The sequence below is a fragment of the Triticum aestivum genome, chromosome 7A, assembly GCF_018294505.1.
Source record: "Triticum aestivum cultivar Chinese Spring chromosome 7A, IWGSC CS RefSeq v2.1, whole genome shotgun sequence".
In the NCBI taxonomy this organism is placed as follows: domain Eukaryota; kingdom Viridiplantae; phylum Streptophyta; class Magnoliopsida; order Poales; family Poaceae; genus Triticum; species Triticum aestivum.
The window spans coordinates 96,849,244-96,876,149 of NC_057812.1; the positions used below are offsets into that span (position 1 = coordinate 96,849,244).

Consider the following 26,906-nt stretch of genomic DNA (forward strand, 5'->3'; position numbering starts at 1 on the left):
ACATTTAGTAGAGCGAGGAGATAGTTTGTTGGGGGAGGTGGCAATGGTGTTTGGGTAGCATAGGCAGCCGAAAACGGGAAGAGTGTCGTAGGAAGGAGTGGTGCCATATAGGTTTTCGAAGGGTGTAGAGAAGGAAGTGGCTGAGGTAGGTCGGATGTTGAGAAGAAAAATTGCGGTGGAAAGAGCTTTAGCCCAGAACGATGATGGCATGGAGGCTTGAAAGAGAAGTGTGCGAATGACATTATTGGTGGTACGGATGGCACGCTCGGCTTTGCCGTTTTGTTGGGAGGTATATGGGCAAGAAAAACGGAGAAGGATGCCATTGGTGGAGCAAAAAAGATCAAGTTTGGTGTTGTTAAATTCTTGGCCATTGTCACATTGGGTAGAAAGGATACTGTGATTAAACTGAGTTTGAGCATAGGCATGGAAGGCGAGGAAGGTAGCATATACATCGGATTTTTTGCGTAAAGGAAACTCCAAAAGTAATGCGTATAATCATCAACAATAATAAGATAGTAGCACAAACCCGAAGGACTAGGAATCGAAGATGTCCATAAATCACAGTGTAATAGTTGAAAAGGTTTAATACTAGATGACATCGAAGAGTAAAATGGTAATCTACATGACGGCCTAATTGACAAGCATGGCAAAGTGTTGACGACGATTTATTGGGTGGTATGTTTTGACGTTGCTGAAGACGGGACATGGTATGATGGCCAGGATGTCCAAGACGGTGATGCCAAAGGTCGATGGTGGTGACAGCGAGGAGGGCTTGAGCTTTGGGTGGACTGCAGAGTGTGTAGAGGGCGCCAGAGCTATTGCATCGAAGAAGTACGGTCTTGGTGAGGAGATCCTTCACAGAAAAACCGAATGGATCAAACTCGATAGAACAAAGGTTATCCATGGTGAATTGACGAACAAATATACGATTTTTGATAATGCGGGGAACAACGAGAATATTATAAAGATAAAAGGGGTTAGAGGAGGAGGAGAAAAGGATGGATGAACCGATGTGAGTAGTAGGGAGAGATGCACCGTTGCCGACTGTTATTTTATGTGAGGAAGTGGGAGTAATGGAGGAGAGTGTACCATAGTCGGATGCCATGTGAGATGAGGCGCCAGTGTCCATGACCCATTCTTGATTTCCGTGGAGCTACAGGTTCTGGAGAGCAGTTAGCAAAGCATGGTCCAGATGCTGACGAGGTGTGCCAATGGAGCTGGGGGGTGCCATGTGAGATGAGGCGCCAGGAGGAAGCTGCGGGTGCCCATATGCCGTGTATGCGTGGAAGGGGGTAGCGCCAGGACAGGGACCCAGGACACCAGGAGCGTGCCAACGTGGCTGCCATGGTGGTGGTGAGGACTGCTGCTGCTGTTGGCCGGCCCGAGTTGGGAGACCAGTCCAAGGATTGAACATCCAGGGATTGTTGTTGTCGCGTCCTCGACCACGGCCACCGCCGCGTCCACGACAGCCGCCGTAGCCAACACCACGGCCAGTGTTGAAGGAGGGCATGGTGGCGGTGTTGGAGTTGGAGCCACGGTCAGCGGGCGGTGGAGGTGGTGATGCCGATGTGCCGCCATGAGGGAGGATGCTATTGCCACTGGCCCAGAGCGCCGTGGTGGACGCATGCTTCGCGTCGGTCTTCTTCTGGGTTTCCTCAAGAACGAGTGTTGAACGAGTCTGCAGGAAGGAGGGGAATGGGACATGATATGGCAGGAAGGAGCGAAGATGGTTGTATTGCTCATTGAGGCCGCGAAGCACCGTCAGGACAAGCGTCTCGTCGGAAACTGTCTCACCAACGTCGCCCAGAGCGTCGGCGAGAGACTTGAGCTTGGCGCAGTAGTCGTGGACGGACATGTCACTTTGAGGTGTGTTGCGAAATTCCGCATCCAGAGCAAGGGCACGGCTTTTCTTGTTGTCGTGGAAGAGGTTGGCGATGGAGTCCCAGATCTACTGCGCCGTAGACCCAGGTGCCATGATGATGCCGAAGAGCTCGGGGGAGATCGAGCCGTAGATCCATGAAAGGACAGTGAAGTCGTCACGTGCCCAATCAGAGGTGGGCGAAGTGTCGGATGGTGTGGCCGCGCCGTCGCCGGTGACATGGTGGGTGAGGCCATAGCGACCGAGGGCAACGAGAACCAGCTCGCACCACTTGATGTAGTTGGATTCATGGAGGTCTAGGGTTATGGCGACATTAGGTTTGAGGGAAGCGACATATGAGGAGGGGTTTGGGGTGGTGGCTGGGGCTTTGCCTGACTCGGCGAGGCGCCGGTCAAGCTCTTCTTGGCGAGTTCGGAGAAGGGACTCGCGTTCCTTGAGCTCGGCTTCGAGTTTCTGGAGTTCGGCGGCTGAAGCCATGGGAAGGGATCGAGAGTTGGATCGGGGAGGCTAGGGTTTAGGAAGATCGTGGCCCGGTGTCTGATACCATGTAAACAATGATCTGGGGTGCTAAACCGCACGCCCCAGCCTCCATATATATATATATACAACATATGAGTTACAATTAGGGTACAACATGTATTGCTTGGGCTATACTCCAAGTCGGCTGGTCTACCGCCGTGTCCTTCTCCAACAATGTGGATATTTAACCCTGTTTTCAACCAGGAACCTATAATTTGACTTAACAGAGTAGATACCATTTTTGGTAAGAACAAGGGCTGGGATTTCAGTTTATTGTCTGTTCTTCTCTGCTTCTTTCGGGCCTGATCCATTTCTATCCTAAAAACGTTTCATTCGTTTATTAAAACCAGTTAATGTGTAGATGCAATGCACGTTAATTTGAAAGTATATCAAGTGCATGCGAATATTAAGTAGGACATTATTTACGTATTATTATATGTTTAGCATTATATTTGATATGAAACTAACTGCACGCTAAACTTATTTAGCGCTCGACATTGAAACAGTCTAAATCGTTGGATTGACATGATTTAATGACCGAGATTAATTGAATCTACCCTTTAGGTCTCTTTATATTGCTATATAGATATAGATAATATGCCGCTCGGCAACAAGACACCGCAAATTTAACCTCATGGTCTGGTACAACATCCGGGCGTACGCACCAAGGACCAACTTACCGTCTTAGCGTTTATTCGCCAGAAGACACCAAGAAACCCTCCGGTGCAAGCGAGACTATACGGTGATCACTGACCACGTAGCAGCATAATCCGCCTCGACGGCAAGCGCTTGCCGTCGACGAATCCGAAGCTGCCATGCCTACGCGCTATACAAATACTACGCTCCCGGCGCTATCCAAAGTACGGCGCCAAACGCACACGCGTACGATGGCCGGCGCTGCCGCGATCAAGGCTGCCATCGTTGCCGTCCTCTTCCTCCTGGTGACCGGCCTGCATGCTACCGATCACGTTAGCGGCAACGGCGATGGGGGCGACGACGACGAGAGACAGGTCGGATCACGCGCATTAGTTTTCTTCAGGCAAATCACACGTAAGAACATGGAATTATGTGGTGCGTGTGCAGGTATACATCGTGTACATGGGGCATCCACCGGCAGGGGAGGAGAAGACGGCCGGCGGCTTCTCCGTTGCCCACCGCGAGCTTCTGAGCCGGGCCCTCGACCTAGATCACAGGTCAGGATAAATCCTTATTTCCAAACTCTTGGTCAACTTACACGTCACAAAACCCATTTCTCAACTACACCAATGACACAAAAGGAAGTAAACCGAGTTTGTGTTCTGTGCATATGGATTGCAGCTCCGCTCACGAGAGGATCATCTACAGCTACCAGAGGACCCTGAATGGATTTGCAGCAAGACTCACAAAAGAGGAGAAAGAAAAGCTCTCTAGTACGTACGCTCACCAAGTCACTATGGCATCTAATTCAGAAGAATTTCACCACCTTATGTCTCTCTTTGCAGAATTAGTCCGCATTTGTGGAGACAAGACTTTGCCTATTTTGGTATGGGGGATTTTAGCATTATTCGTAGGCGGGAAGAAAAGAATAACGATAACTTTGATGGCGGATGGTCATTCATGTTTTTTTTTGCGGGTGGCAATTCATGTTTAATACTCCCTCCGTCTCGGTGAATAAGTCATTCGCGTAGTTCTAGGTCGACGATTTAACTATCTAAATATGTACTATATGTGACAAAAAATATATATTTACAAACTACATGCGTGTAAAAATATAGTGATATACTTTTCATGACATATAACACATATTTAGTTCTTCAAATCGATGACCTAGAACTATGCGAATGACTTATCCACCTAGACGAAGGTAGTACTATAATTGAAAAACTCAACCTGAGGGAGATAGCTCTTACAGGTTGGCAATAGATAGACATAAGGTGAATCTTGACACGTCCGAAATTCTTCCGAATTAGACATATCTAGAATTCATCCAAGGGAGCATAAGGTGAATCCGGAAGTGGGGGAGCCACTAGATAGACATAGAGGTTGACATGATAGGTGGTGAAAAGAGAGATTTTATAGGCCATGGAGGAGGGATTAGGAGAAATAGGGAGCAAGTAGAGGAAGCTAGTCGACGTACCGATGCTAGCAGGACCGAGCTGCTACAAAAGCTCTTCGTCAAGGTGAACCCAATGAAACTTGCCATAGCTTCATTAGATTAGTCTTTGTTTTCTATACAAAAAAGGCATTGCCCGACTTTATATTGTCAAACCACAATGGCAGAGCACAACTAAACATAGCAAGATCACAAGGAACCTAAAAGCAAATAGGTTAAGTAGATCCAAGATAGGAATAACAACATGACCCAACAAAACATGCCTTGCTTCTAGGGGCATGTATGGGCGCTGTTGTAGGTCGAAGAACAACAAGCAATTATTCAATCTTGATGGCCATGCCAGTGAATGCATCATGGTCTCTAGCAACGCTAAGTGGATTCCACTGCTGAAGCAAGGCATCCATTTTGAAAAGAAAGACAACCAGATGGTTAGGGAACAGAGCTTCAATAGTAAATTTCTTCCTAGTAGTCCAAAGAACCTAGGTGTGGGCACTAAAAGCAATCTAAACTATGTGTTCCCTTTGTCTAGTCATATTAGAAATAAGGGCTAAGAATTGGGGAATGTCTGTGGGTTCGTTCAACCATGGCCGCACTCAAACTTACATGGATTGGGCTAGGACCTACAACACAAAATATGATCAATATGTTCATTGCCCAGCAAAAAGAGCACACAACATTAGCATTCACATGTTCGCCAGATGTCAAGCTTAGCGTCACCAAATCTGTTGCCATAGGAAAATCTTGATTTCTAAGAGGTATATGTGTCCTCTAAACAGCTTTGAAAAGTGATCAAGCGGTCTTGACAAACATGAGCATACATGGACTTGGTGGTATAAGTTGTCGTAGACAAACCAGGCCACATAATAAGGTCAGTTCCGGTAGTTAGTTGTTGTGGCAACTCTGCAATAAGGTTTTGCCTTGTTATCACATTGCCAAGAGAAAAGAGAGATGGGTGTCCCTAACAAAGGCCATGAACATTACATGAAAAAGGATCGACTTCCATCAATAGACATTGTAGTTTGTTCCCCATAAATAAGTTGCATAATTCTATGGACCTAGCCTTGATCAAAATCCTTCCTAGGAAGAACACTCTCAGGAAAGACTAGTGAACTTTGTCATATGATTTTTAGAAACTAATTTTAGGATGATCATCTTGCTCCCTCAAGAGAAAAGGTTGTGCAACGATCACCGGGAGAATAAGAACTGTGCCCAAAATATTACAGCCCTGCACAGTCTAAGTTGTACAAATGGTTAATGAGCTACTAGAGAAAGGCGGATCACATATCCATTGGAAAGGAATTTAAAGCCAACATTAATAAAAATGACTGGCAGAAATTGGCTAATGTTTTCGCGGCATATGGGCCTTGGGAATGAAGGCGAGGACAGCAAAGTTAAGCCATTTAATGACCTTGGATAAAAACCTTTGATAGAACGGTAAATCAGCTCCTTTAGGGTTTCTCCAAATTTCTTTACTTCCATTGGGTCTTGATATAATGGTTCACAGGTACAACCATTGGCACACTAAAAATGCGGTTGAGTTCAAATAGGCCGCTCCAATTTTCGGGAAAAGCAATTCTACCATTGACAGGATATCCCGTGCCATCGATCCTGTTGGAGATTCCTGTGCATGCGTGCTTGCCTCCCAAGTATGTTTAGTATTGGTCATTACCGGTAGAAATGCCACTTTGTGATTTATCATCCCATCAACCGCCTTCATCCCATGCATGCGTGTTTTTGCCAGAGATTGCATGCTCCGCCCATCTCATCATGCTAGTTCCACTCTCCCGTACTTTTTCATTTGATTTCCAATTGTGAATCTATTATATCTTTTGAACTGAAAGTCTAATTTATGTTTCATTTGCATATCTGTGCTCCTTGCAATGACGACTTTGAAACAAGATCACTCTTGAATATATTTGATAGGTTTTAAAATTTGAATTCCCAAACATGATGAAACACGGTAAAACAAAGTAATGCATTCTAGAACACAAAAAACTAATAAAACTTGATAAGAACAAAGGATACTTACAAATTCGTCATATTCAATTTCTGCCAAGTTTTACCAAGTTCCATATGCATCAGCTTGATGCCCATTGGCACACAATGTAACAATATGATACACCAAGGTACCCAATGTAAAACTAGTGATTGAAACGTTATGGAACACTATGGCACATCATGGAACATCTTGTACAATTTGCACGTAATGAATCTTGGTTAAAAGAAGTCACAGTACGTAAATTTACAAACAAGTCTAAAGCGTACAAAATTATGTTGGAACATACATTAGTAGAAAAAGGCCCATTTGTCCTACTTTCAAAGGGCCTTTAGTCCCGGTTCGTAACAAGGCTCTCCACGTGGCCACTGTCTGGAGCTCCACATTTAATCCCGGTTGGTAACACCAACCGAGACTAAAGGAAATTTTACGGATTTTTTTTTAAATTCCTGATTTTCAAATTTCTAAATTATTTTACAATTTAATCTCTAATCACCTCTCATCATTTCAAATCATCTAACTTCCCGGTCGGTCATCCATCCTCTCACTACTCCAGCCTGAGCACGCTTAACTTCTGGGTTCTATTCCCTCTCGTTTCCATGTCTACACTTGTTGTTTTCCTAACAATAGTAAGATGTCAATCCTATTCTACCATTGCTCCCTCCCCTCCCTCCCCCGCCGCCACCCGCGAGGCGTCGGGGAGGGTTCCCGATCCCGGCCGCCGCACCCCCTCCTCCTCCATCCTCTGCCTTCGCCGTCGCCAAGGGGCGCGGCCGGGCGAAGCTCGGCCATCACCGGCAGCGGGGGAGGGGGGGGGGAGAGGCTCCTTCGTCCCCCGCTCGCAGGGTTTGGCGCGGGCCAGATCTAGTGGCTGGGCGTGGTGCTCGATGCCGGGCACGGCGGTGCCCCGAAGCAGGCCGGCGATGGTGGCGTTCGACGGGCGGCGGGCGGCATGGTGGTGGTGGCGTCGGCGGCGGTGCCCCCGGCAGCGCTTCGCCGTGGTGTTCTGGTGAGGGGGCGGCGCGGCAGCGGTGGTGGTGGGCTGCCCCCACCCAGTCGGACCCTCGCGGCTGGGTGGCGGCGCTCGGCTCGGTGGATCCCCCGGTGGCGTCTTCAGGTGGCGGCGGAGACGGCTCCGCAACCCTCCCTCTCCGGCTTCTCGCGATAGCCGATGCCTCCTGATGCTCTGGCCCTTCGAAACGGGGGCGGAACTCGGTTTCGGGGGGAAGTTGGAGCCGACATGGGTGTCGGTCGTGGCCATGGGCCACTTCTCCACCTTCCCCTTCCCCCGGTCGATGTGGTTGCGGCCCTCCTCGAGGCAGCTTGGCCGGCGGCGGTTCTGGAGGTGGTTGGGGTCGTGGATCCGGGCAAAGTCGTGGCCTTTGGTGGCTTCAGGGTGGTCTCATGGCGGGGCGGCGGCCCTGGCGGCGGGAGTCGTGCATTGGTCATGGGCGGGCTGCGCGGCTCGGATGCGGGCAGGCAACCATGGCCGCTTGGGCGGCGTGGCTGCGGGTGTTGTCAGACCGGGGCGGCGGAAGTGTTGAAGCACCGGGGCTCATCACCTACCCAGTGTGTCTGGTCGACGGTGACGGCGTCCGTGGACGTCGTGTCCTCCTTGCAGGCTCCGTCGTGGTGCTTCTTCCCCTTCCATCTTACTCCGGGTGAAAACTCGATCCTCGGATCGGGCGGTGGCGACGTTCATGGCCGTACCCTTCCTGGAGGCACCGTCTTGGAGTCCTCGGTCCGGCATGTCCGTTACACATCCTCCCGGCCGATCGCTCCTCGTGGTGGTGTTCTCCGGCTCTTAGCGGTTTCGTTTTGCTCATCTTTTAGGTGCTTTGTAGTTGTTGTGGTTGTGTGTCGGTGCCCGGCATTCATGTATCTTGCCTTGGGTGTGTGGTGTGCGTTTGTATTGGATGCTTTGTTGTTGTGGTTCGTGCTTTATAATATAAAGCGGGAGGGAAACCCTTTTTCGTAAAAGATGTCAATCCTATTAACCCTCAGGAGTTTAGCTTGAGCATGAAGTCACATGTTTCACTGTTTGAGTTTGAAACTATTATTTTAAAAAACAATAATTATTTAGTAACACTAATATTTCTTGAAAAAGTAGTTTGACCATTGTTTGACCGTAGTTTGACCAGACTTGACCAAAATTCAAAAAAAAAAATCTGAAATAATTATTTAGTAACACTAATACTTCTTGAATAAGTAGTTTGACCAGATTTAACCAAAATTCAAAAAAACTGAAATTTGAGCATAACTTTTTTTCTTTTTAGAATTTGAGGATTCTAAAAATTTGCAAAACGGCTTATGACGGTCAAAATCGGATGCGGATTTTCTTACTGAACATTTTGATATATTATACGTTTTTCCGACATCGTATGCAAAAGTTATAGCCGTTTTACTTTTTTATAACTTTTTTTGCAAAGACATGTCCAAATTTAAATTTTTTTAATTTTCCTAACTAGTAGATGCAGTAATATAACTACGTCTCGAAGGATTTTATTTCTTTTAAGTTTCTATCATTTTTTTAAAAACTGAAATGGCGATACACGGGGGTGGGGGGGGGGTAGAATTTGAGACATGAACCCCTTTAGTCCCGGTTCGAGACACGAACCGGAACAAATGGGCATCGCACCCTTTAGTCCCGATTCGTTTGTCAAACCGGGACTAAAGGACTAAAGGTCTAATCTTTAGTCCCGGTTTGAGACACGAAGCCGGAACTAAAGGTCTCATTTGAACCGGGACTAATGCCTTTGGCCGCTCGAACCGGGACTAATGCTCACATTAGTCCCGATTCGCATTGCAACCGGAACTAATGTGTATATTAAGCTGTGACCAAAGCCCTGTTTTCTACTAGTGATAGTAAAACAGTTGAAGAAACTAGATAGAATCTAGTGTTATCTACAAACTTTTTGGATACATAGAAAAACCACAACAAGCGCCACTGTTTACCATGTTTAACCAAGTTTTGTCAAGCTTCAAAAATTGTTATTTATCAAACAAAAGATGTTCAACTATCGTCACCAGGAACCCAAATGTTTAATCGGATTAAAAAAATGGACTTCCTATGCAAAAGCTATGGAGGTTTCAATTTCAGAATCAGATTTTAATGCATGTGTTTGCGGAAGGAGAGAGTAAGATGAATACTGCATTGTACAACCTCAATGATGACGCGCACACTATGATGTTAATTAGGCGTATGTCCGAAAGTAATTAAGGGCTAAGCTTATGTTGCTGCTGAATGCACTCCATGGCTTTTACCTGCTAGGCATGGAGGGTGTCGTGTCAATCTTTCCAAGCAGGACGCACCAGCTTCTCACGACACGATCATGGGACTTCCTAGGCTTCCCTAAGGCAGCAAAGCGAAGCCTGGAGCTCGAGGGAGACGTCATCATCGGCATGCTCGACACCGGCGTGTGGCCGGACTCCCCCTCCTTCTCCGACGAGGGCTTCGGGCCGCCGCCCAGCAGATGGAAGGGCGCCTGCCTTAACTTCACCTGCAACAAGTACGCCGTTTCTTCTTGCATGCCATGCACGCCGGCGTGCTAGCTCCTAGTTGACCGTGTGCCGTCGACGTGTCGCAGCAAGATCATCGGCGCTCGCGCGTACAACCACGGATCGTCCACCGCCACGCTGTCGCCGGTGGACACCCACGGCCACGGCACCCACACGGCGTCGACGGTGGCCGGCCGGGCGGTGGGGAACGTCAGCCTCGGCGGCCTGGCCGCGGGCACGGCCCGGGGCGCCGTGCCGGGCGCCAGGCTCGCCATCTACAAGGTTTGCTCGGACGACGGCTGCAGCGACGCGGACATGCTGGCGGCGTTCGACGACGCCGTGGCCGACGGCGTCGACCTGATCTCCTTCTCCATCGGGGACGTCCTGCCGGCCCAGTACTTCGAGGACGCGGCTGCGATCGGCTCGTTCCACGCCATGAAGGGCGGGGTGCTCACGTCGGCCGCGGCGGGGAACTCCGGGTTGGAGAACGGGCGTGTCACCAACGTCGCGCCGTGGATTCTGTCCGTCGCCGCCAGCAGCACCGACCGCCGGCTCGTCGACAGGCTGGTGCTCGGAAACGGCAAGACCATCGTGGTAAGTGAGAGGTACAGCAGCTGATCTATCCACTGAAATTCAGAAATCATCTTGCGCGAGGTGGACTTATTACCATATCTTCTTGTGACACAGGGAGCCTCCATAAACAACTTCCCCGAGCTGAAGGATGCTCCATTTGTTCTTCCAATTAATGGGTAATACAGCCTTAGCTACGAGAAAATTGCAGAAAACTACCAGTTTGAAGGCTAGATTTGTGAAAAACACTACATTACATTTTTGTTACAGAAAACATAAGTAATGGTTTAGGAAAAATCACTGATCTGCGGATCGGATTGTTAAGTTGGTTTATGATAGGTTGGACTCGGTTTTTGCCTACATTGCACTGTCAGCCGTCCCAACAAAAAAATGGGTCCCATCTGTCATAAACTAACTTAACAGAGATTGATCCGCTGATCAGTGGTTTTTCAAAATCATTACTAAAGACATGGTGTTTTCTGCAACAAAAATGTAACATAGTGTTTTTCATGAACCTAACCTTCAAACGACTGGTTTTCGGCAATTTACTCCTTAGCTACAGAAACACTCTTATCATTTGTACAATTATCGGATTTATTTGTAGTTTTGTACTATATTATACTGGTTTAACATTTCGTCCGTGATGCAGTTCTTGTGAAGCAGAATCACTGGCCGTGGCCGGACGGTTATACAAGGGGAAGATCCTGCTCTGCGCCTTTTCTGGCAACGGCAGCGGGCCGGCAACCGTAGGCGCTGCCGGCGCGGTCATCGTCACCGACCGGCCCGACATCGCGTTTTCGCTGCCCCTCCCCGCCGTCATGGTTTCCCAGCACCAGTTCACTAGAATCATGGCCTACTTCAACAGAACACGGTATGTTCGTCAGCCCAGAAGACAGAAATGCATTTTGCAGGGCTGAAATGGTGAGATCTCATGCTGTGTTCTTCAGAAATCCTGTGGGCACCATCCTCGCCAGCGAGTCGGCCTTCGATTCTCAGGCCCCCATCGTGGCCAGTTTCTCTTCTCCAGGCCCAAACATGATCACCCCTTCGATCTTGAAGGTTGTCAGATCATCAGTCATGCATGCACAGTAAATAAACGGATTAATTACAGTTGAGAAGGATGGCCAGATCTGGGGCTCATGCATTTGTATGGTCGTTGCACTGCAGCCTGACCTGTCCGCGCCGGGGATCGACATCCTGGCGGCGTGGTCACCGCTGTCGCCGGTGTCCGGGAGGAGCGTGGCGTACAGCATCGACTCGGGAACGTCCATGGCGTGCCCGCACGCGACCGGCGCCGCGGCCTACGTCAAGTCCTTCCACCCCGACTGGTCGCCGGCGATGATCATGTCGGCTCTCATCACCACAGGTAATCTTGTTCTTAACTAGTTATTTACTTAACCCGCTCTCTCATGGTCTCCATGACTCCATCCGCATCATAATCACTTGTGCGACGGCGGCGTTTGGGTGCAGCGACTCCGATGAACACGTCACGCAACCGCGGCGGCGGCGAGCTCACCTACGGCGCGGGGCAGCTCAACCCGGTGCGGGCGCGGGACCCGGGCCTCGTGTACGACGCGCGGGAGGGCGACTACGTGCGCATGCTGTGCGCCCAGGGGTACAACTCCACGCAGCTCCGGCTCGTCACCGACTCCGACGGCGCCGAGCCCTGCCGCGGCGGCCGGAGAGGGTCCGCGGCCGACCTCAACTACCCGACCATGGCGGTCCGCGCCGCTCCGGGGAAGAACTTCAGCTCGCACTTCCCGCGCACCGTCACCAACGTCGGCGTGCCCGGGTCGGTGTACGTTGCCAAGGTCGTCAGCTCGCGGCCTGAGCTCGTCCGCGTCGCAGTTTCGCCGAGGAGACTGGTGTTCAGCCAGCTCCGTCAGAGGCTGTCGTTCACCGTGACGGTCTCCGGCGTGTTGGGTGGGGCGGACGAGTTCGTGTCGGCGGCCGTCGTGTGGTCAGACGGGGATCGCCATGTGAGAAGTCCGGTGATTGTCCATACTGTGGATGTTTAATTGGATATTTGGGTCGCAGAGTGAAAGGAATAATTCATTTCTTTGGATAAATTTAGCTTCAGTACAAATACATGTGGGCTTAAGAATAATTCAGATTCAGTTCCTGCACAAGCAATGGACTGGTCTCATATATTTCTCACGGGGTCAATGTAATTGTCATTACACTATCTATGCTCTCGTGTGTTTGGGTGAAAGTGGTAAATCTACCAGTGCCAGTATTTAACGATAAAACATCCACCGTTTGTGCATTTGAGATTTGTGAGGGTATTTTGGATGTGGATCTTCATCGTCGTCTCCCGAAATAAATTAGACTCGTTATCCGTCTACGGACACGTCCACGGATACAAAAACAGGAAAGGGTTATTCAACCATGTAACCTCTGCGAGGCGACATAAATCATTTCCATTTTCATGTTTCAGTGACTTACATGTCTATGTAAACATATGGAAGAGCATCTACTGCCAGACCTAGCTAATCCGTCCTTCTAAACATCCGCGGACACTTCCAGACGCGTTTGTGGATAGTGTCCCGTCACCCTTTAAATACTCACGTCCACAACAAGGTTCCTTTTTAGCCTCAAATCTATACAGTGTCACGCAACGTAAAATAAACCTACGTGATATATTTCAATCACACATATGGCATACAACTACTTCATCATACATACCATCGAACTACATAAAATTGACATTTTCCCACTTCATCATACATGCCGTCGGAGTATCAAAAATTGATATGTTCTGAATACTAGAGCTATGGAGTTCACCCACGGCTGCCCTTTGCTCTTGACATCGTCTTTGTCGCGGAAGTAATGGTCGAAGACGCAAAATGGATCGAGCCGAATCTGCTCACTACCGGAGTTGTTCGATCCATCACCGTCCTCCTCCTTTTCCTCCTTTTTTTTGTGTGTGTGGGGGAAGGGGGGGGGGGGGTCCAGCCATGGCACACACCTCTTGGTTTTGCTTCTTTGCAAGGGCGCGTGTCATCCTCCTTTGCTGCTTCTCTTCGTCCCCGCATGGGACGAGGTCCTAGTTGTTGGAGTCGGACATCTCAGAGTCGGATCCGTTGTCCGCCATGCTGAAGGAGGCCATAGATCGTAAGAGAGGAGCTGGGAGAGGGCAAAGCGGCACAGACTTGAAGTGGAGTGTACTGGCATGTGGCTAGAGTCTAGTCTGGATGTAGATAGCATGGGGATATTTGTAGGGTTGGGGTGGGTCAGTTTGGACTGTATCTGACGTGGTAGACATGTTCGATCGTGTTCGGACCTTCTAATGTCCGCCAGATATAGGCTACATATAAGGGGGTGCCGGTTAGTCTGGACGTATAAGGATAGATATGAGGAGTGTGTGTGGCTAGGTCGCCATTTCCCGAGCAAACGCATGGGGGCAATATAAGTGTTTCGGCTGTAGATGCTCTGTTATTTGCTTCCAAAACAACAACATGTACTTCTCCCGTCCCATAACATAAGACATTTTTCGACCCTATTATGGGGCGGAGGAAGTATTTATTTACTCTCTTCGTTTCTAAATATTTGTTTTTTGAGAGATTTCAAATGAACTACTACATACGAATGTATATAGACATATTTTAGAGTGTAGATTCACTCATTTACTCTGTATGTAGTCACTTGTTGAAATCTCTAAAAAGACAAATACTCTCTTCATCCAAAAATACTATACATCTAAATACATTCTCTTTATTCATTTTAATGATAAGTATTTCCGGACGAAGAGAGTATTTTGCAACTTTGCGGCACGTAATCTAGTTAAGTGAAGCGTTTGATCTAGCTCGGCATTCTGACAGGGTGTCCCCACACGGTGTTGTAGGGACACTCTGTCAGTAAGCCCAGTCGCGTGTGAGCGGACCAGAAACCCGCGCTCCGCATCCGGCCTCTCTTCCCTTCCTTCCTTCGGGCCGCAATGCGCCCTGAGCTCGAGGTGGAGATCGTCAGCGACGAGGAGATGGCCATCATTGAGGCCGCGCTCGCCGCCGCCGCCGCAGCGCGGCCCCTCCTCTCCGCCGCCACCGTCCGCGGCGCCGCCACGCTCTCCTGCGCGGCCTTCCCGCCCGCCGGCGACATCGAGGACTCCGCGCCGCCGCCGCCGCGGAGGTCGCTGCTGTCCCGGTTCCGGGAGGGCCGTGCCCTCGCCGTCACCGACATCGCCGCCACGGTGAGCCTCCCTCGACTCTTCGCCGCAAATGTGCCGTGTCGCCGTTCGTGTCTGATGTGTACCCATTGAGTGACCCCCCTCCCCTCATTCATTTCGTGGGCTTGTTCTTGTGTGTCAGGAGTGGTGCGATAAGCAGATGGAGTTCGTGCTGGAGCACGGCAAGCCGGAGAGGACCGAGGCCATGAAGGCCGGCTCTGACCGCCACGCCCAGCTCGAGCAAGAGGTCAGCTCTGCTGTTTTTTTTTTTCTGTCATTTCAAGAGATGGTTCCTGTCTTGGAAACTACTAGAATGAAACCCAACACGGAATGATAATGCCAGTTTCCATGGGTAGCAGTGCAGTATCTCTATGTGTTTTCAGCATGACATTAGAATACAGTGTTTTTACTGACAAACCACTTCAGTTTAAGAATGCAGGGATTTTATTAACAAATCACTCCAGGTTCTAGAATAAGACTGATTGGATCTTGTCATTGAGCATTGAGTTCTGCTCGACTTGTCCTTAGAATCTTCCACATCTTTAGGATATTCTTCATGATAGATAACATGACTCGTGGATACTGAATCACCTAATGTGTTTCTTGGCTTCTTACAAAACTTGATATGTGATGGCATAAGTCATCACCACTGCACACTGCTAGTCATATCCTAATTGTATGCATATCCTAATCAAAGCTTGCATAAAATATTAGTAATATCTCAAGGGGAGGTTGGAGAATGAAATCGATTTAAATCTTCAAAAGACGAAAAAAAGAAATGGACTCATTTATTTCATTTTGGAACAGGTTATTGAGAGAGTCGATATTGCCATTAGATCTGCAGAAGAATCGTGGGCAGTCAAATTCATGAACTTTATCGTTGGATCAAACCAATTATTGTTCAACGGCATGACACGGGAACTTCCAGTGTATGTGATAATATGCTTTAAACTTGCAGCTCTGTATCAGTGAAAATGCTTGTGTAATATTGGTTTCTGGGAGGAAGTCTGGAATGGATAGAGTGAAGCTTTTTAAGCTGTGAGAGCAATCTTTCTTGTTAATTTTGTTGTAAATTATGTCCCACTGTCCCTGCAGGATTGGGGTTGTTGAAGGTTCATGGATGGTAGGAATTATTGATGAACTCCGAATGCCTGTGGATGGAATTTCCTTTCATCCAATTCTGGTGGATACAAAGACACGTTTCAAAGCAACAATTCCCTCGGAAGCACAAAAAAGAAATGGAAGGTTTTCCCTTTATCATTGCTTTACTAACCATTAAAAATGGGGAGGCTGGCAAATCATCACATGCTGTGGCATTGGCACGTAACAAGCAAGTGAACTTCTGCCTTGCTCTGAAATTGTGTGATGTTGGGTTATGCTCCATTGGTCTGTTGAGAGTGCCTATTGGTTAATCGTAACCCTTTTTAGATAGGAAAAACGTTGATTTTCTGCAAGACAGAACTTCAGAATTTTCGAAGCAAATTTAACTACTACTTCCTCCGTCTAGAAAAGCATGTCCCTCAAATAGATGTATCTAGCACTAACTTGGTGCTAGATACATCCATTTGAGAGACAAGCTTGGGACAAGCTTTTTTGGACGGAGGGAGTACCTAGATATGTGGAGCTACCTAAGGATCAAGTTATGGTATCTCCTTCCTACTCCAGGATTTATCTTTCAGTTATATAGTGGAATGATACTTAAATTTCATCTGAACTCCATCTGAACTAGTTGTATCAAGTTATGGTATCTCCTTCCTACGTCAGGATTTATCTTTCAGTTATATAGTGGAATGATACTTAAATTTCATCTGAACTCCATCTGAACTAGCTGTATTAAGAAAGTGCAGTCATTAGGATAATTTGTCCCACATGCATTCTGTTTAAAAGATGCATCTTATGCTACTAATACAAAACTATTGCTGAAATTGGTGAGCATTAGTGTTTGGAAACATTCCAGATTTATTATGATGTTGAGCTTCGTACAACTTGTTTTATTTCTCATGCACTATGATGATAGCAAGCTAATAGCTGCGAAAGTTGTATGATATATGGTAATATTTGTCACAGGCTTCAGCTGATGTGTTATAAGTACCTGTGGGACAGTTTGATTTCTGAGAAATTCCCAGCAGAGAATTTCTTCAGCTATTTTGACTTGAACCCCGACTTCTTGTTATCAGATGATGTCAAGCGGTACATTAGCTCAATTGGTTTCAATGCACAGGTTCTGTGTCTCAACTTTAAACTTTCATTTCTGCTGCTGTTCAAACATTTTATAGAGATATGAATAACCTTTTTTTTGGAAAATAATTTCATCTCATTTTCTTAGTATATACTGCATTCAACAAGTAGTTGCTAGAGTCGCTGTTTGACTGCCACTGTGGGTATTCATGCCAGTGTGTGGAACTTACGTTCTAGTGTCTTCTTGAGTTGTGAAAAGGTTTCTGTATGCAGACTTTCGGGGATGTGATGAAATACTATAAGATTACCTGTCATACGCTGTCACGATCTCAAGAACAGCTAAGCTTGAGGTAAATAAGGTGCAGCCTGAACATTACTGACCTGTAGTGATTACTGAACACCTAGTATCTGAAAAGGGGTTCACTGTTAATACCGCCAGTTTGTTTGAATGTCTCGGCAAATGAAAAACTTATATCCTACTTCCGTTTCCTATATATTGCAGATATGAACTGCAGGAAGATCATTCCCTGCTAGAAGAATACAAGTTTTCTTATGACGCTCAGTGGTTCAAGGGTCAAATCCAAGAAGCCCTTAACTTCTGGCGGGGGGCACGAGAAGCTAAATATGTGACTGAAGAGGAGGGGTGGAAATGTAAATTCTGCAAATTCGCGCCGAGTTGCCCGAAGATGCCTTCCACCTCAAGGTGTTGACGTTCAAGGTTGCAAATGGACGGCTCTCTTTTGGGTCAGTAGAGCTTAGGGAATTTTTTTTCTGACATTAGGCTGAGGAACCAACCAATTTGATGAACCATAACACTGGAAGTGGCTTCATCTGTTCTTTTCTTCTTTCCATAGCTAAAATTTAGTCCGAAGTAAAATTTCACCATCTGTAGCATTGTAACGTGGATTTTGCTGATTGGCAAGTGAATATCATTCATGTTGTTTGTATCCCAATGAAGAAATTCACCTCCTGGAGTCTTTTTTATGTAGTGAGTTGCTTGGCACCAACCATCTCAAGTGGTGTCGTGGCTATAGCACTGAATAATTCTCTAACAATATGTGTAATATCTTCGTCTTGGTCAGTCATCATTTGTTAATTTATATCAGGTGTGAACCCTATTATCTTTTTTCATGTATGAGAAATATAAGTCAAAATGTAAAATTTACATGTCTTTTCAAGTTTTATGTTTTCCATCTGCATTCCACTCTCATACCATTAATCGCTAATCATTGTGATGACTTTTAGTATATTTCTGACTGGAATTGAACAAACATTATTTTTCCGAAATCGAATGGCCCTTTTATCCACCTACTCTGGCGCTTGGTCATATATGTATTCTGTTACTATATTTTTACATCAGATGGCCATAATATATTTTGGAAAATATATGTCACTCATCAGGTGAAGTGGCGCAGGCTCATGTAGGGCTGCAAGAAAAGCTCGAGGCTCGTGAGCCGCTCGAGATCGACTCGTCTTTTGGCTCGACTCGAGATCGACTCGAAAAGAAACGAGCCGAGTATGAACATTTTATGTAGCTCGATCGAGAAACGAGCCGATCTTGAGCCAGTACTCGCTCGCTCGATTTTAGCTCGATAGCTCGGCATAAAATCATTATATTAAATGATCATACAATATATTAAATGAAAATAGGATAATTTATTACCATATATGATTTCCAAGATTTTTCTCCATTTTATTTACTAGCAAACATGGAAGTTTAATTAAGTGCAGAGAAAATTCAGGCCTTATTATGGTATGTGATCGGCTGTGTTTTAAAAACCCTGTAACTTTTGGCAAAAAAAATCCCCAGCATATGACCTTCGTTTTACTGTCTTTCTTCCACGAAGAGCACGGTCTGCTGCTAGTTTGTTCAAGAGATCAACATGAGTTCTCTCGGGAACGACGAGATGCCTGTACCATTGATCGAAGTAAGCCTTTTTTTCACATTCACATCATCTGGTTGGTAATAATACTATTTATAAATAAATGAATGACATCAACAACGTCTGCTGTTCCTTCTCAAGATCTGATTTATGGTTAGATTGTTCACGTGTAAAATACTCTTGGATAGGGTGCATGTGATTCAGAGTACTGTAGGCCGAAGTGAACGTTTCTTTTACTCGGTGTAGTCACCGTTCTGGCCTCGGCAGATCGCCAGATTCAGAACACAGCCTTGTCCGTCAGTCAGCGCGTCCGCCTCCGGCCCTTCACCCTCGTTCCCCACCATGACCATGCCTCCCCGTCGACCGGCGGCGCGAACTGACCACACCCAGGCGGCACTCCCACGCTGCCACGCCGCGCCCTGGTCCCTGGACGGCTGGAGTCCCTGCTTTTGATTAGGTGTGTGTATGCACTGTTAGCTGCTGGTTGAATCTCTCCATTATGCCTGGATTTTCGAGCAGGTCTACTGGTTGCGATGTGACTGTTCTTCTTCTATTGTTTAGCGTACTGCAGATTTCCTTGTATGTCTAGTAATTTAAATGTTCTTCTCATTTTCTGGTAAGTTAGATGTTCTTTTTGAGGGCTATTTAAATGTTCTTCTCATCTTCTGGTATTTTAGATGTCCACCCAATCGCTTAATTGATACAGTACGTACTAGAAAATGCATCTTAATGTTCGTTCACATATGCTTAATTGATACAATACGTACTAGAAAATGCATCTTCATGAACAACCTTATCACTGATACTTTGCACCTTAATGTTCGTTCGCATATGCTTAATACCTCTGAATCTTAGGTCCTTTGTGAGAATGAAGCCAAGGATGCCAAGGAAGTTGTGATGGTTGAGGATGATGAATTGCCAAAATCATCCAGGAAAAGGAAACACTCTGATGTATGGGATCACTTTGAGGAGGTTGAGGTGCTTTCAAAGAAGAAAAAAGGAGAAACAGAGAGAAAGGTTAAGTGCAAGGCTTGCAGCAAACTGTACATGTACCCGAAGACTGGAACTACTACTACAATGAAGAGGCATCTGGATGGCTGCTTTGCACATCATGGTGAGGAGAACATCAAAAAAGGTCAAGGCACTCTGAATTTTGATGCGGCTGATGCATGTGGTATTGATCTTCCAGTAGTCAATTTCTCTGGTGGCTATGATCATGCAAAAATTCGTGAGCTTATTGCTACAATGATAATTGTCCATGAGTACCCTTTCCGCATGGTCGAGCATTTCTGGTTCAATGTGCTGATGAAGACTTTGAATCCTTCTTATCAGAAGACATCAAGAACCACCATCAAAAATGAATGTTTGCAGATTTTTAAGTCCCGAAAGGAAACACTGAAGAAGGAACTTAAGCATGTTGGCAAAATTAGCCTCACATGTGATCTCTGGACCTCTAACCAAACTCTCTGTTATATGAGCTTGGTGGCACACTATATTGATTCAGAATGGAATATGCAGTACCGTGTGATTAGTTTTCTTGAACTGGAGCCACCACACACAGGTATTGTGATATCTCAGGCTATATTTGAGTGCCTTTCTGATTGGAAGATTGAAGACAAAATTGCAACTATAACTCTTGATAATGCTTCTTCCAATGAGTGGCTGCTCGTCAACTGATGTCGAAGTTTAAGGCCAGAGGAAGTGTGTTTTTCCATGGTAATTTTTTTCATGTCAGATGCTCTGCTCATATACTCAACCTTTTAGTATCAGATGGCCTAAAGGCTATAGAACCACTCATTGAGAACATCAGGCAAACTGTTAAGTATTTGAAGAAGTCGCCATCTCGGCTCTACAAATTTACTGAGATTGTCAAGTCACTTAACATGTCAACCAAGATGGGGTTGTGTCTTGATGTTCCAACTAGATGGGGATCCACATACAAGATGCTTGAGCGTGCCTTTTCTTTCAAAAATGCATTTTTACATTATGCAGATTTGGATGCCAATTATAAGTGGGAGCCATCTAGTGAAGAGTGGAGGTTGTATGCTAAAATAAGGGATATTTTAGCAGTGTTGAGCATGGCGACCACTGTGTTTTCTGGATCAACCTATCCTACAGCTAATGAGTTCTTTCTTCTCATTGTGAATGTTAAGAGCGTCCTCGATGATGCATCTGTCTCTAAAGATAAATTCTTGCATGATATGGCAAATGCTATGCTTCAGAAATTTGAGAAGTATTGGAAAGAGTGCAGTACTTTGCTGTCAATAGCGTCAATTCTGGATCCAAGGTACAAGATGGATCTAATTAATTTCTGTTTTCCCAAGATATATGTTGCTAGTGACATTGAACACAACATTGACTCAGTAAGTTCAACACTAAAGGAGTTGTATGAACTTTATGAGAGTGACCACACAGCCAACTTGGTTGCAGCAGAAAAGAAAGTGGATAATTAGGTCGTCGCTTTAGAAAATGGGACATCAAGCAATAGTCTCATGGCAATTTCAACTCAGTTTCGTACCTTCATGAAGACTACTGCTAAAAAGGTTTCCAAGTCAGATCTAGTTGCATACTTAGATGAGGCTGCACTTATGATCATTCAGAAGACTTTGATGTGCTACTTTGGTGGAAGCAAAATTCATCAAGGTATCCAATACTATCCAAGGTTGCGAAGATATTCTTACTGTGCCAGTCAGTACTGTTTCTTCGGAATCATCATTTAGTACTGGAGGCAGAGTGCTTGATAATTATAGAAGCTCTTTACTCCCAAATACTGTTGAGGCTTTGGTGTGTTCAGCTAGTTGGATTAGAGGCTCCCAAAAGAAAAAGAAAGCTAACAAGGTGAGTTCCTGAATACTCTGTTTATGCCATATATTTCAAATCATCTAACATGTATATACGTACATCTTACGATTTTGTTGTGCACAAATATTCCCAGGATAAAGAAGACGAGGATGACTTACTTGAAGTTCCTTTTCTGGATAAAGATCCTTCGATCATTTCTACAGACTAGTAAGAAACAAATAGACTATGGTGAACATTCATTTGAATTGTTGCATTGTTTGTATTATCTTGCAAACTAATAGATTCTAATATGCAGGCCAGTTGCGCTTCTTGGTACGGTGATGGAGAGAATTAGTTCAAGTCCTATGACAGCTCCAAGACCATCTCCGGCCTACCCTCTGCAGCAACTTTTTATGATCTTTGGCGAATAATTTGTTTTCCCAATTATATAAGATGTGAATTGTCATCTTATGTTGATGCTAGACTTTTTGTTATGAGAGAATAAGTCAAACTACTTTGATTAAACTACATTATCATCGTCTTGATTGGAATAATATTTTTTTAGTGGTTTCTTATGTCGTGTTGTGCCTTATCTAATTGGAATAATCCCCAGAGATTTTATAGTTTTTACTATTCCATTTAGCTCGAAACTAACTCGAGATCGACCGAAATCGTTACAAGCTGAGCACGAGTCATGTTTTACAGCTCGACCTTGAGCTTTACTCAGTTTGAGCTCGCTCGAATTTTAATATGAGTTGAGCTGAGCCAACTACAACTCGCTCGAACTCGAGCCCTAGGCTCATGTATGGGTGAGGCCTCAGGAGCATGGCCGAAAATGCTGCAGTTTTTCTTGCCAAGTACTTTCCTCTTCGTGTCCTTTTTTTTTTGCAAATACTCTCCAGTTCATCTCTTGGCTACAATATTATTGAAACTTCTACATTACGACAAGTAGTTTGACTTTCTTTTGTATAAAAGGCATTTGCCCAGATTTATTCAAAGCTGAAGGTTCAGTGCAAGGTAGCCAAACTTTCAGGGAGGATACCTGGTTACAGTAGTAGCTTAACTGTAACTGCATTTTGGTTTCAGAAGTAAAAAATCAAAACGCGCATGTAAAATAGCTTATATTCCAGCAAAATTAAGCTTGCATCAGTACATACACACTACTTGTTCCCAGTAGCTACTCCATACATCTGATATAAACCATTCTGCCCAGCAAAGGAAGTTGCAGAAAGCAGTCTCAGCTTAAAAGATAATAGGGCTCACACCTGATATTTGATAATAACACAACAGGAAACATTCTGCCCAGCAAAGGAAGTTGCAGGAAGCAGTCTCAGCTTAAACAAAATAACTCAAGGAACAAGAGTACAAGACCTGGACAACTTCATGACCATATCTTGCCCTGATTACTGAAAGTTCAGTGTGATAAGCCCACACAAATGCTGGGTAACCAACTTACAACTGACGCTTCACGTGGCACCACAGTCCACAGCTAAGGCTCAAATATCAAACATAGGACAAGACTCAAAATAAAAACCAACACCAAAATATTATTGGACTGAACTTCCATGCTTCACCGGTTTGCCCAATATTCAAACTGCCACATCACCGCATCCTGCTTCACTTGCTGATCTTTGTTTCGGCCACTGCCACAGCACCTGCCACCGCTAGATGAAGCAAACAGTTTTGAAGGACGATCGAGTTACAAGGAGAAGAATTCATTTGTTAAACTTCACGATTTCCCTAACGGAAACCTAACATATGTTGGTGAATCAAACACCTTATATAACATATATACATACCTGTTGGGTTGTTGAAGCTCGTGTAGAGAAAGAGGTTGTCAAATGCATCTCGCGTGCATGTGAACTTATACCGCTTACTCGACAACTTCCTCAACCTCAAGGACTTGAGATCAACTGTGAATGCACCGAGATCCGTGACCACAATGATGATGCCGGTGCCCTCCACACAGCCAACCAACTTTCGTGAAGATAACTTCATCGGTTTACGAATGGGGACAAGTGTCTTGAGGTCCATTTCTCTGAGTAGGGTCCACGACGCTACTCCATCAACACTTACCTCCACTGAGCATATGAAGCACATCATGTCCTGGTCTAGATGGACGAGCCCAAGCCCACTGTCACCCGCCGAGATGAGGAGGGGGTTCGAACTGCTCACACACATCCCTGGCAAATCAATGGCTGTCAGGCGATCCGTACCCAAGTCATACTTGAGAATACAAATGTCTGACGCAGTTGGATCCCGACGAAGGAGGAGGTGGACCGCTTGTCCTACCAGGACACTAGGCCTTCCGACGACATAGGCTCCAAATCTCCCAACGCCACCGATGTGAATAGAGGTAGGTGAGGTCCACTCTCGGGTCTCTGATGAGTATATAGACGCCCACACTTGGCTCATATAATTGCCTTCCTGGATCTCATCTTCCTCATACTGCATGTCGAGGGTGGTTAAAGCCACAAAAAATGGGCCCAAGTTGCAGGCAGCGTGGTTGCAGCCATCCAACGCACATAGCACCGTGCCCCAATAGCTTGTGCCGTTGATGTCAGGGTCGAACATGTCAAGACCGCGCAACTTCGTTCGGCTTCCCGACACCGGGTCCCAGACGACCATCTTCAAGTTGCCTTCCTCCTCCCCCACATCTAAATCTCCCTCCTCCATATCATCTTCCTCGCCCTCATCTTCCTTCTCCGCCTCGTCCCAGTCACACTCAAGAAGAACGCGGCCATGGCGGCAGTCCATCACAAAACTTTCCCGCCGATCGGGATTCTGGGGACAGAAGTTTGTGGTGGGAACGAAGCGCTCGACGTGGTCTTCCCAGCTTTGTAAGAAGCCTAGGATGGGAGGTGTTTTGTGCAAGGTGAGGTAGCGGTTGCGGAAGGTATTGCCGGAGAGGAGGCGGCACCAAGGCTTGCAGGCGAGGGAGGCGCGGACGAGGACCGCGGGCTCCTCCGGTGGGATGCGGACGAGGATCTCCTCCACGAGTTCTTCCATCTCCCACAGCTCCCGAACAACCGGCGGCGCCATCATGGTCGCAAAAGTTTATCTGATGGAGAAAGAAACCACAGCGACAGTTAGCAGGATCGATCTAAGCCATTTCTTGCACCATCTTATATACTCTGATGCGATTACAAAATAAATTCTGCCTCGGGCCTTGATGGAATGGAGCACGCGTGCTCAGTTCCCAAACAATTGTCATCAATGCATGCATGCTGAACCGTCAGCTAGGAACTCTCCATGGATGGAAAACTGTTCAATTTTTTTTTGGTTTCCCACCGGTTATGTTTCTCGTTCGTACAAGAATTTGTCGAGGAATATGCATGCGATCGTACGGTTTCGCACTGGCTAGCCAGACAGACGCTTGGTCTAGGCAGTAGGCAAAAGAACGGACAACTTCCAGGTCCCGTCTGTTCAGTTAGGCCTGTTTGGTTCTAAATAAATCACCAACTTATAAGTCGAAAAATGAAAAAAGTGATTTATTTTGCTAAACAGATCCGACTTATAAGTCACCCCAACTTATAAGTCATAAATTGCTCCACCCACTACTAGAAAACATGCTATAGATAATATAAACACTAATGGCGCATTATACATACGGTGCGCCACTATTATATAGTAATGGCGCACCTATACATAGTGCGCCATTAGTATCTAAAATAGTAATAGCGCACCTAGTAAAAAGTGCGCCACTACTATGTTTGACCAAGCTTTGACCCACTTCTGAACATAGTAATGGCGCACTTTTCCCCTGATGCGCCATTGCTATTTTTAATACTAATGGCGCACTTTTCCATGCGGTGCGTCATTGTGGTTTTGTAGGCAAGTGCCGCAGCCCGACCGCCCACCATCTCTCTCCTCTCTCTCTTGCACGGAACCCTATTCTCTTCTCCCTCACCCCACGCACACACGTCTCTCGGCCTTGCCCCGGCCCCGATCCATGCCGCCTCCCAGTGCTCCCTCCTCTTCCTGCGCGGCGGCCCTTGCCCTCCTCTCTCTTCGGTCCCCTTCGCGCCTCCTCGCGGCAGTCGCAGCCAAGGAGCCCGAGCTCGGCGGCGACGGATCGGAAGGCAGCGTCGGCGCTGGATCTGGGAGTGGTGGAGCCGCCGCCGTCTCCACTCGCCGGGAACCGGCCAGATCCGCCCCACGAGCTTCACAGGTGCCACCCCCTCCGCCACCAGCCACGGGGACATCCTCGAGGCCGTCGTCATCACCGACCGCGCTACCGGGAGGTCCAAGGGATACAGATTCGTGAGCACGCTTCCTTCCTCCTCCTCTGTTTCTTCTTTCTTGTTGTGTGTTCTTCCGAGGTGGGGATCATGGGGAGGGTTTGATTTTCAAGCTAGAGTTTTGTGATATTTTGGCCAGAGGTTTGTGGGGATCAGGGGTCTGGGGTTCAATTGGGGTGGTTTGTGACCTCCAACGGCGGTGATCGGCATGCAAGGCTTGTGAATTTGGGAGTTTTGCGGTGCTAATAATAGAGCAAGCTTGCGGAGCTGATTGCTTTGGGGCGGTAACAGGGAAATTTTTCATGAGGCCTAGGGCGTCGTCCATGTAAAAACATTTTTTGGCTGCTTGGGAATTTTTAGGCCTCTAAATTGGACTAAAATTTAGGTGTTTCATCACGAATTGCAGAACTATTTGAAGTGAATGCGGAAGAAATTTCGTTTTTGGGGAAGGAAAATTGGGGGAATGTGTTTCAACGATGTTAATTTGTCTTAATTTTGTGCGGACATGCGAACAGGTGACCTTCCGCGATCCAGATTCGGCGAGGATGGCCTGCATGGATCCCTATCCAGTAATTGACGGGCGGCGTGCCAACTGTAATCTTGCCATCCTGTGGCGACCTGGACCAGCTGTGCCTTTTGGTCAGTCTCTGACCTGGTTTTCTATTGCCCCAATTACAACTTTTTGAACTGCCAAATGTCTGTTGAGTTCTTTCCTGCAGCTTAATATTTTGCCCAGCTGGTTTAATTTAAAGTCAATGCCTGTTTCCGGTGTATTAGAGTTGCCATAATCATCCCATTTTCTATCATTTCAGAGTCTCCGGGATATACAGGTATATGATGTAATACTTTGCTCCCTTGTCAATGAGTACGCTCAGAGTTTCTCGAGCATTTTTTGGGATCGTCAATTTGTTTAGCCATGTCATATAGATATTGTTATGGTTGGTTAATATCCAACTGTGGTAGGTAGACGATAGAAATAAAATGCATTACTGATCTAAATGGGGTTCAGTAGTTCATAGTTACACTCATTGAGAGGTAATATAACTTAATATCAGTTTAATGTGTATGACTGTAACTTGCGGCGGAGGAGCAGAGGCGGCAGCC

General features: G+C 46.4%; 3 protein-coding genes across 3 annotated transcripts; all 3 read left to right on the forward strand.

Annotated features, from left to right (window-relative positions):
* Positions 1-3,285: 3,285 nt before the first annotated feature.
* On the forward strand, positions 3,286-12,706 carry LOC123153108 (subtilisin-like protease SBT4.3). The gene is made up of 10 exons (XM_044572390.1): positions 3,286-3,408; positions 3,482-3,591; positions 3,716-3,807; positions 9,758-9,995; positions 10,074-10,578; positions 10,672-10,733; positions 11,204-11,425; positions 11,502-11,613; positions 11,722-11,920; positions 12,025-12,706. Exons 1-10 carry the CDS (start codon positions 3,286-3,288, stop codon positions 12,570-12,572), a joined length of 2,211 nt encoding a protein of 736 aa, XP_044428325.1. The 3' UTR covers positions 12,573-12,706.
* A 1,726-nt stretch (positions 12,707-14,432) lies between these two features.
* LOC123153414 (exonuclease V, chloroplastic) lies at positions 14,433-17,881 on the forward strand. Its single transcript, XM_044572549.1, has 7 exons — positions 14,433-14,743; positions 14,862-14,966; positions 15,527-15,648; positions 15,815-15,964; positions 16,787-16,940; positions 17,171-17,247; positions 17,400-17,881. Exons 1-7 carry the CDS (start codon positions 14,492-14,494, stop codon positions 17,605-17,607), a joined length of 1,068 nt encoding a protein of 355 aa, XP_044428484.1. The 5' UTR covers positions 14,433-14,491; the 3' UTR covers positions 17,608-17,881.
* A 7,549-nt stretch (positions 17,882-25,430) lies between these two features.
* Positions 25,431-26,528, forward strand: LOC123148848 (protein FAM117B-like). Its single transcript, XM_044568362.1, has 2 exons — positions 25,431-25,824; positions 26,318-26,528. Exons 1-2 carry the CDS (start codon positions 25,514-25,516, stop codon positions 26,319-26,321), a joined length of 315 nt encoding a protein of 104 aa, XP_044424297.1. The 5' UTR covers positions 25,431-25,513; the 3' UTR covers positions 26,322-26,528.
* The last annotated feature ends 378 nt before the right edge of the window (positions 26,529-26,906 follow it).

What these genes read in the sequence shown, in the direction of transcription:
- LOC123153108 (XM_044572390.1), top strand. Translation starts at nt 3,286, where the DNA reads ATGGCCGGCGCTGCCGCGATCAAGGCTGCCATCGTTGCCGTCCTCTTC. An exon ending in GCGACGACGACGAGAGACAG is followed by an intron (nt 3,409 to 3,481) that starts GTCGGATCACGC and finishes GTGCGTGTGCAG; the next exon opens with GTATACATCGTGTACATGGG. An exon ending in GCCTACTTCAACAGAACACG is followed by an intron (nt 11,426 to 11,501) that starts GTATGTTCGTCA and finishes TGTGTTCTTCAG; the next exon opens with AAATCCTGTGGGCACCATCC.
- LOC123153414 (XM_044572549.1), top strand. Translation starts at nt 14,492, where the DNA reads ATGCGCCCTGAGCTCGAGGTGGAGATCGTCAGCGACGAGGAGATGGCC. An exon ending in TCACCGACATCGCCGCCACG is followed by an intron (nt 14,744 to 14,861) that starts GTGAGCCTCCCT and finishes CTTGTGTGTCAG; the next exon opens with GAGTGGTGCGATAAGCAGAT. An exon ending in GCACAAAAAAGAAATGGAAG is followed by an intron (nt 15,965 to 16,786) that starts GTTTTCCCTTTA and finishes TATTTGTCACAG; the next exon opens with GCTTCAGCTGATGTGTTATA.
- LOC123148848 (XM_044568362.1), top strand. Translation starts at nt 25,514, where the DNA reads ATGCCGCCTCCCAGTGCTCCCTCCTCTTCCTGCGCGGCGGCCCTTGCC.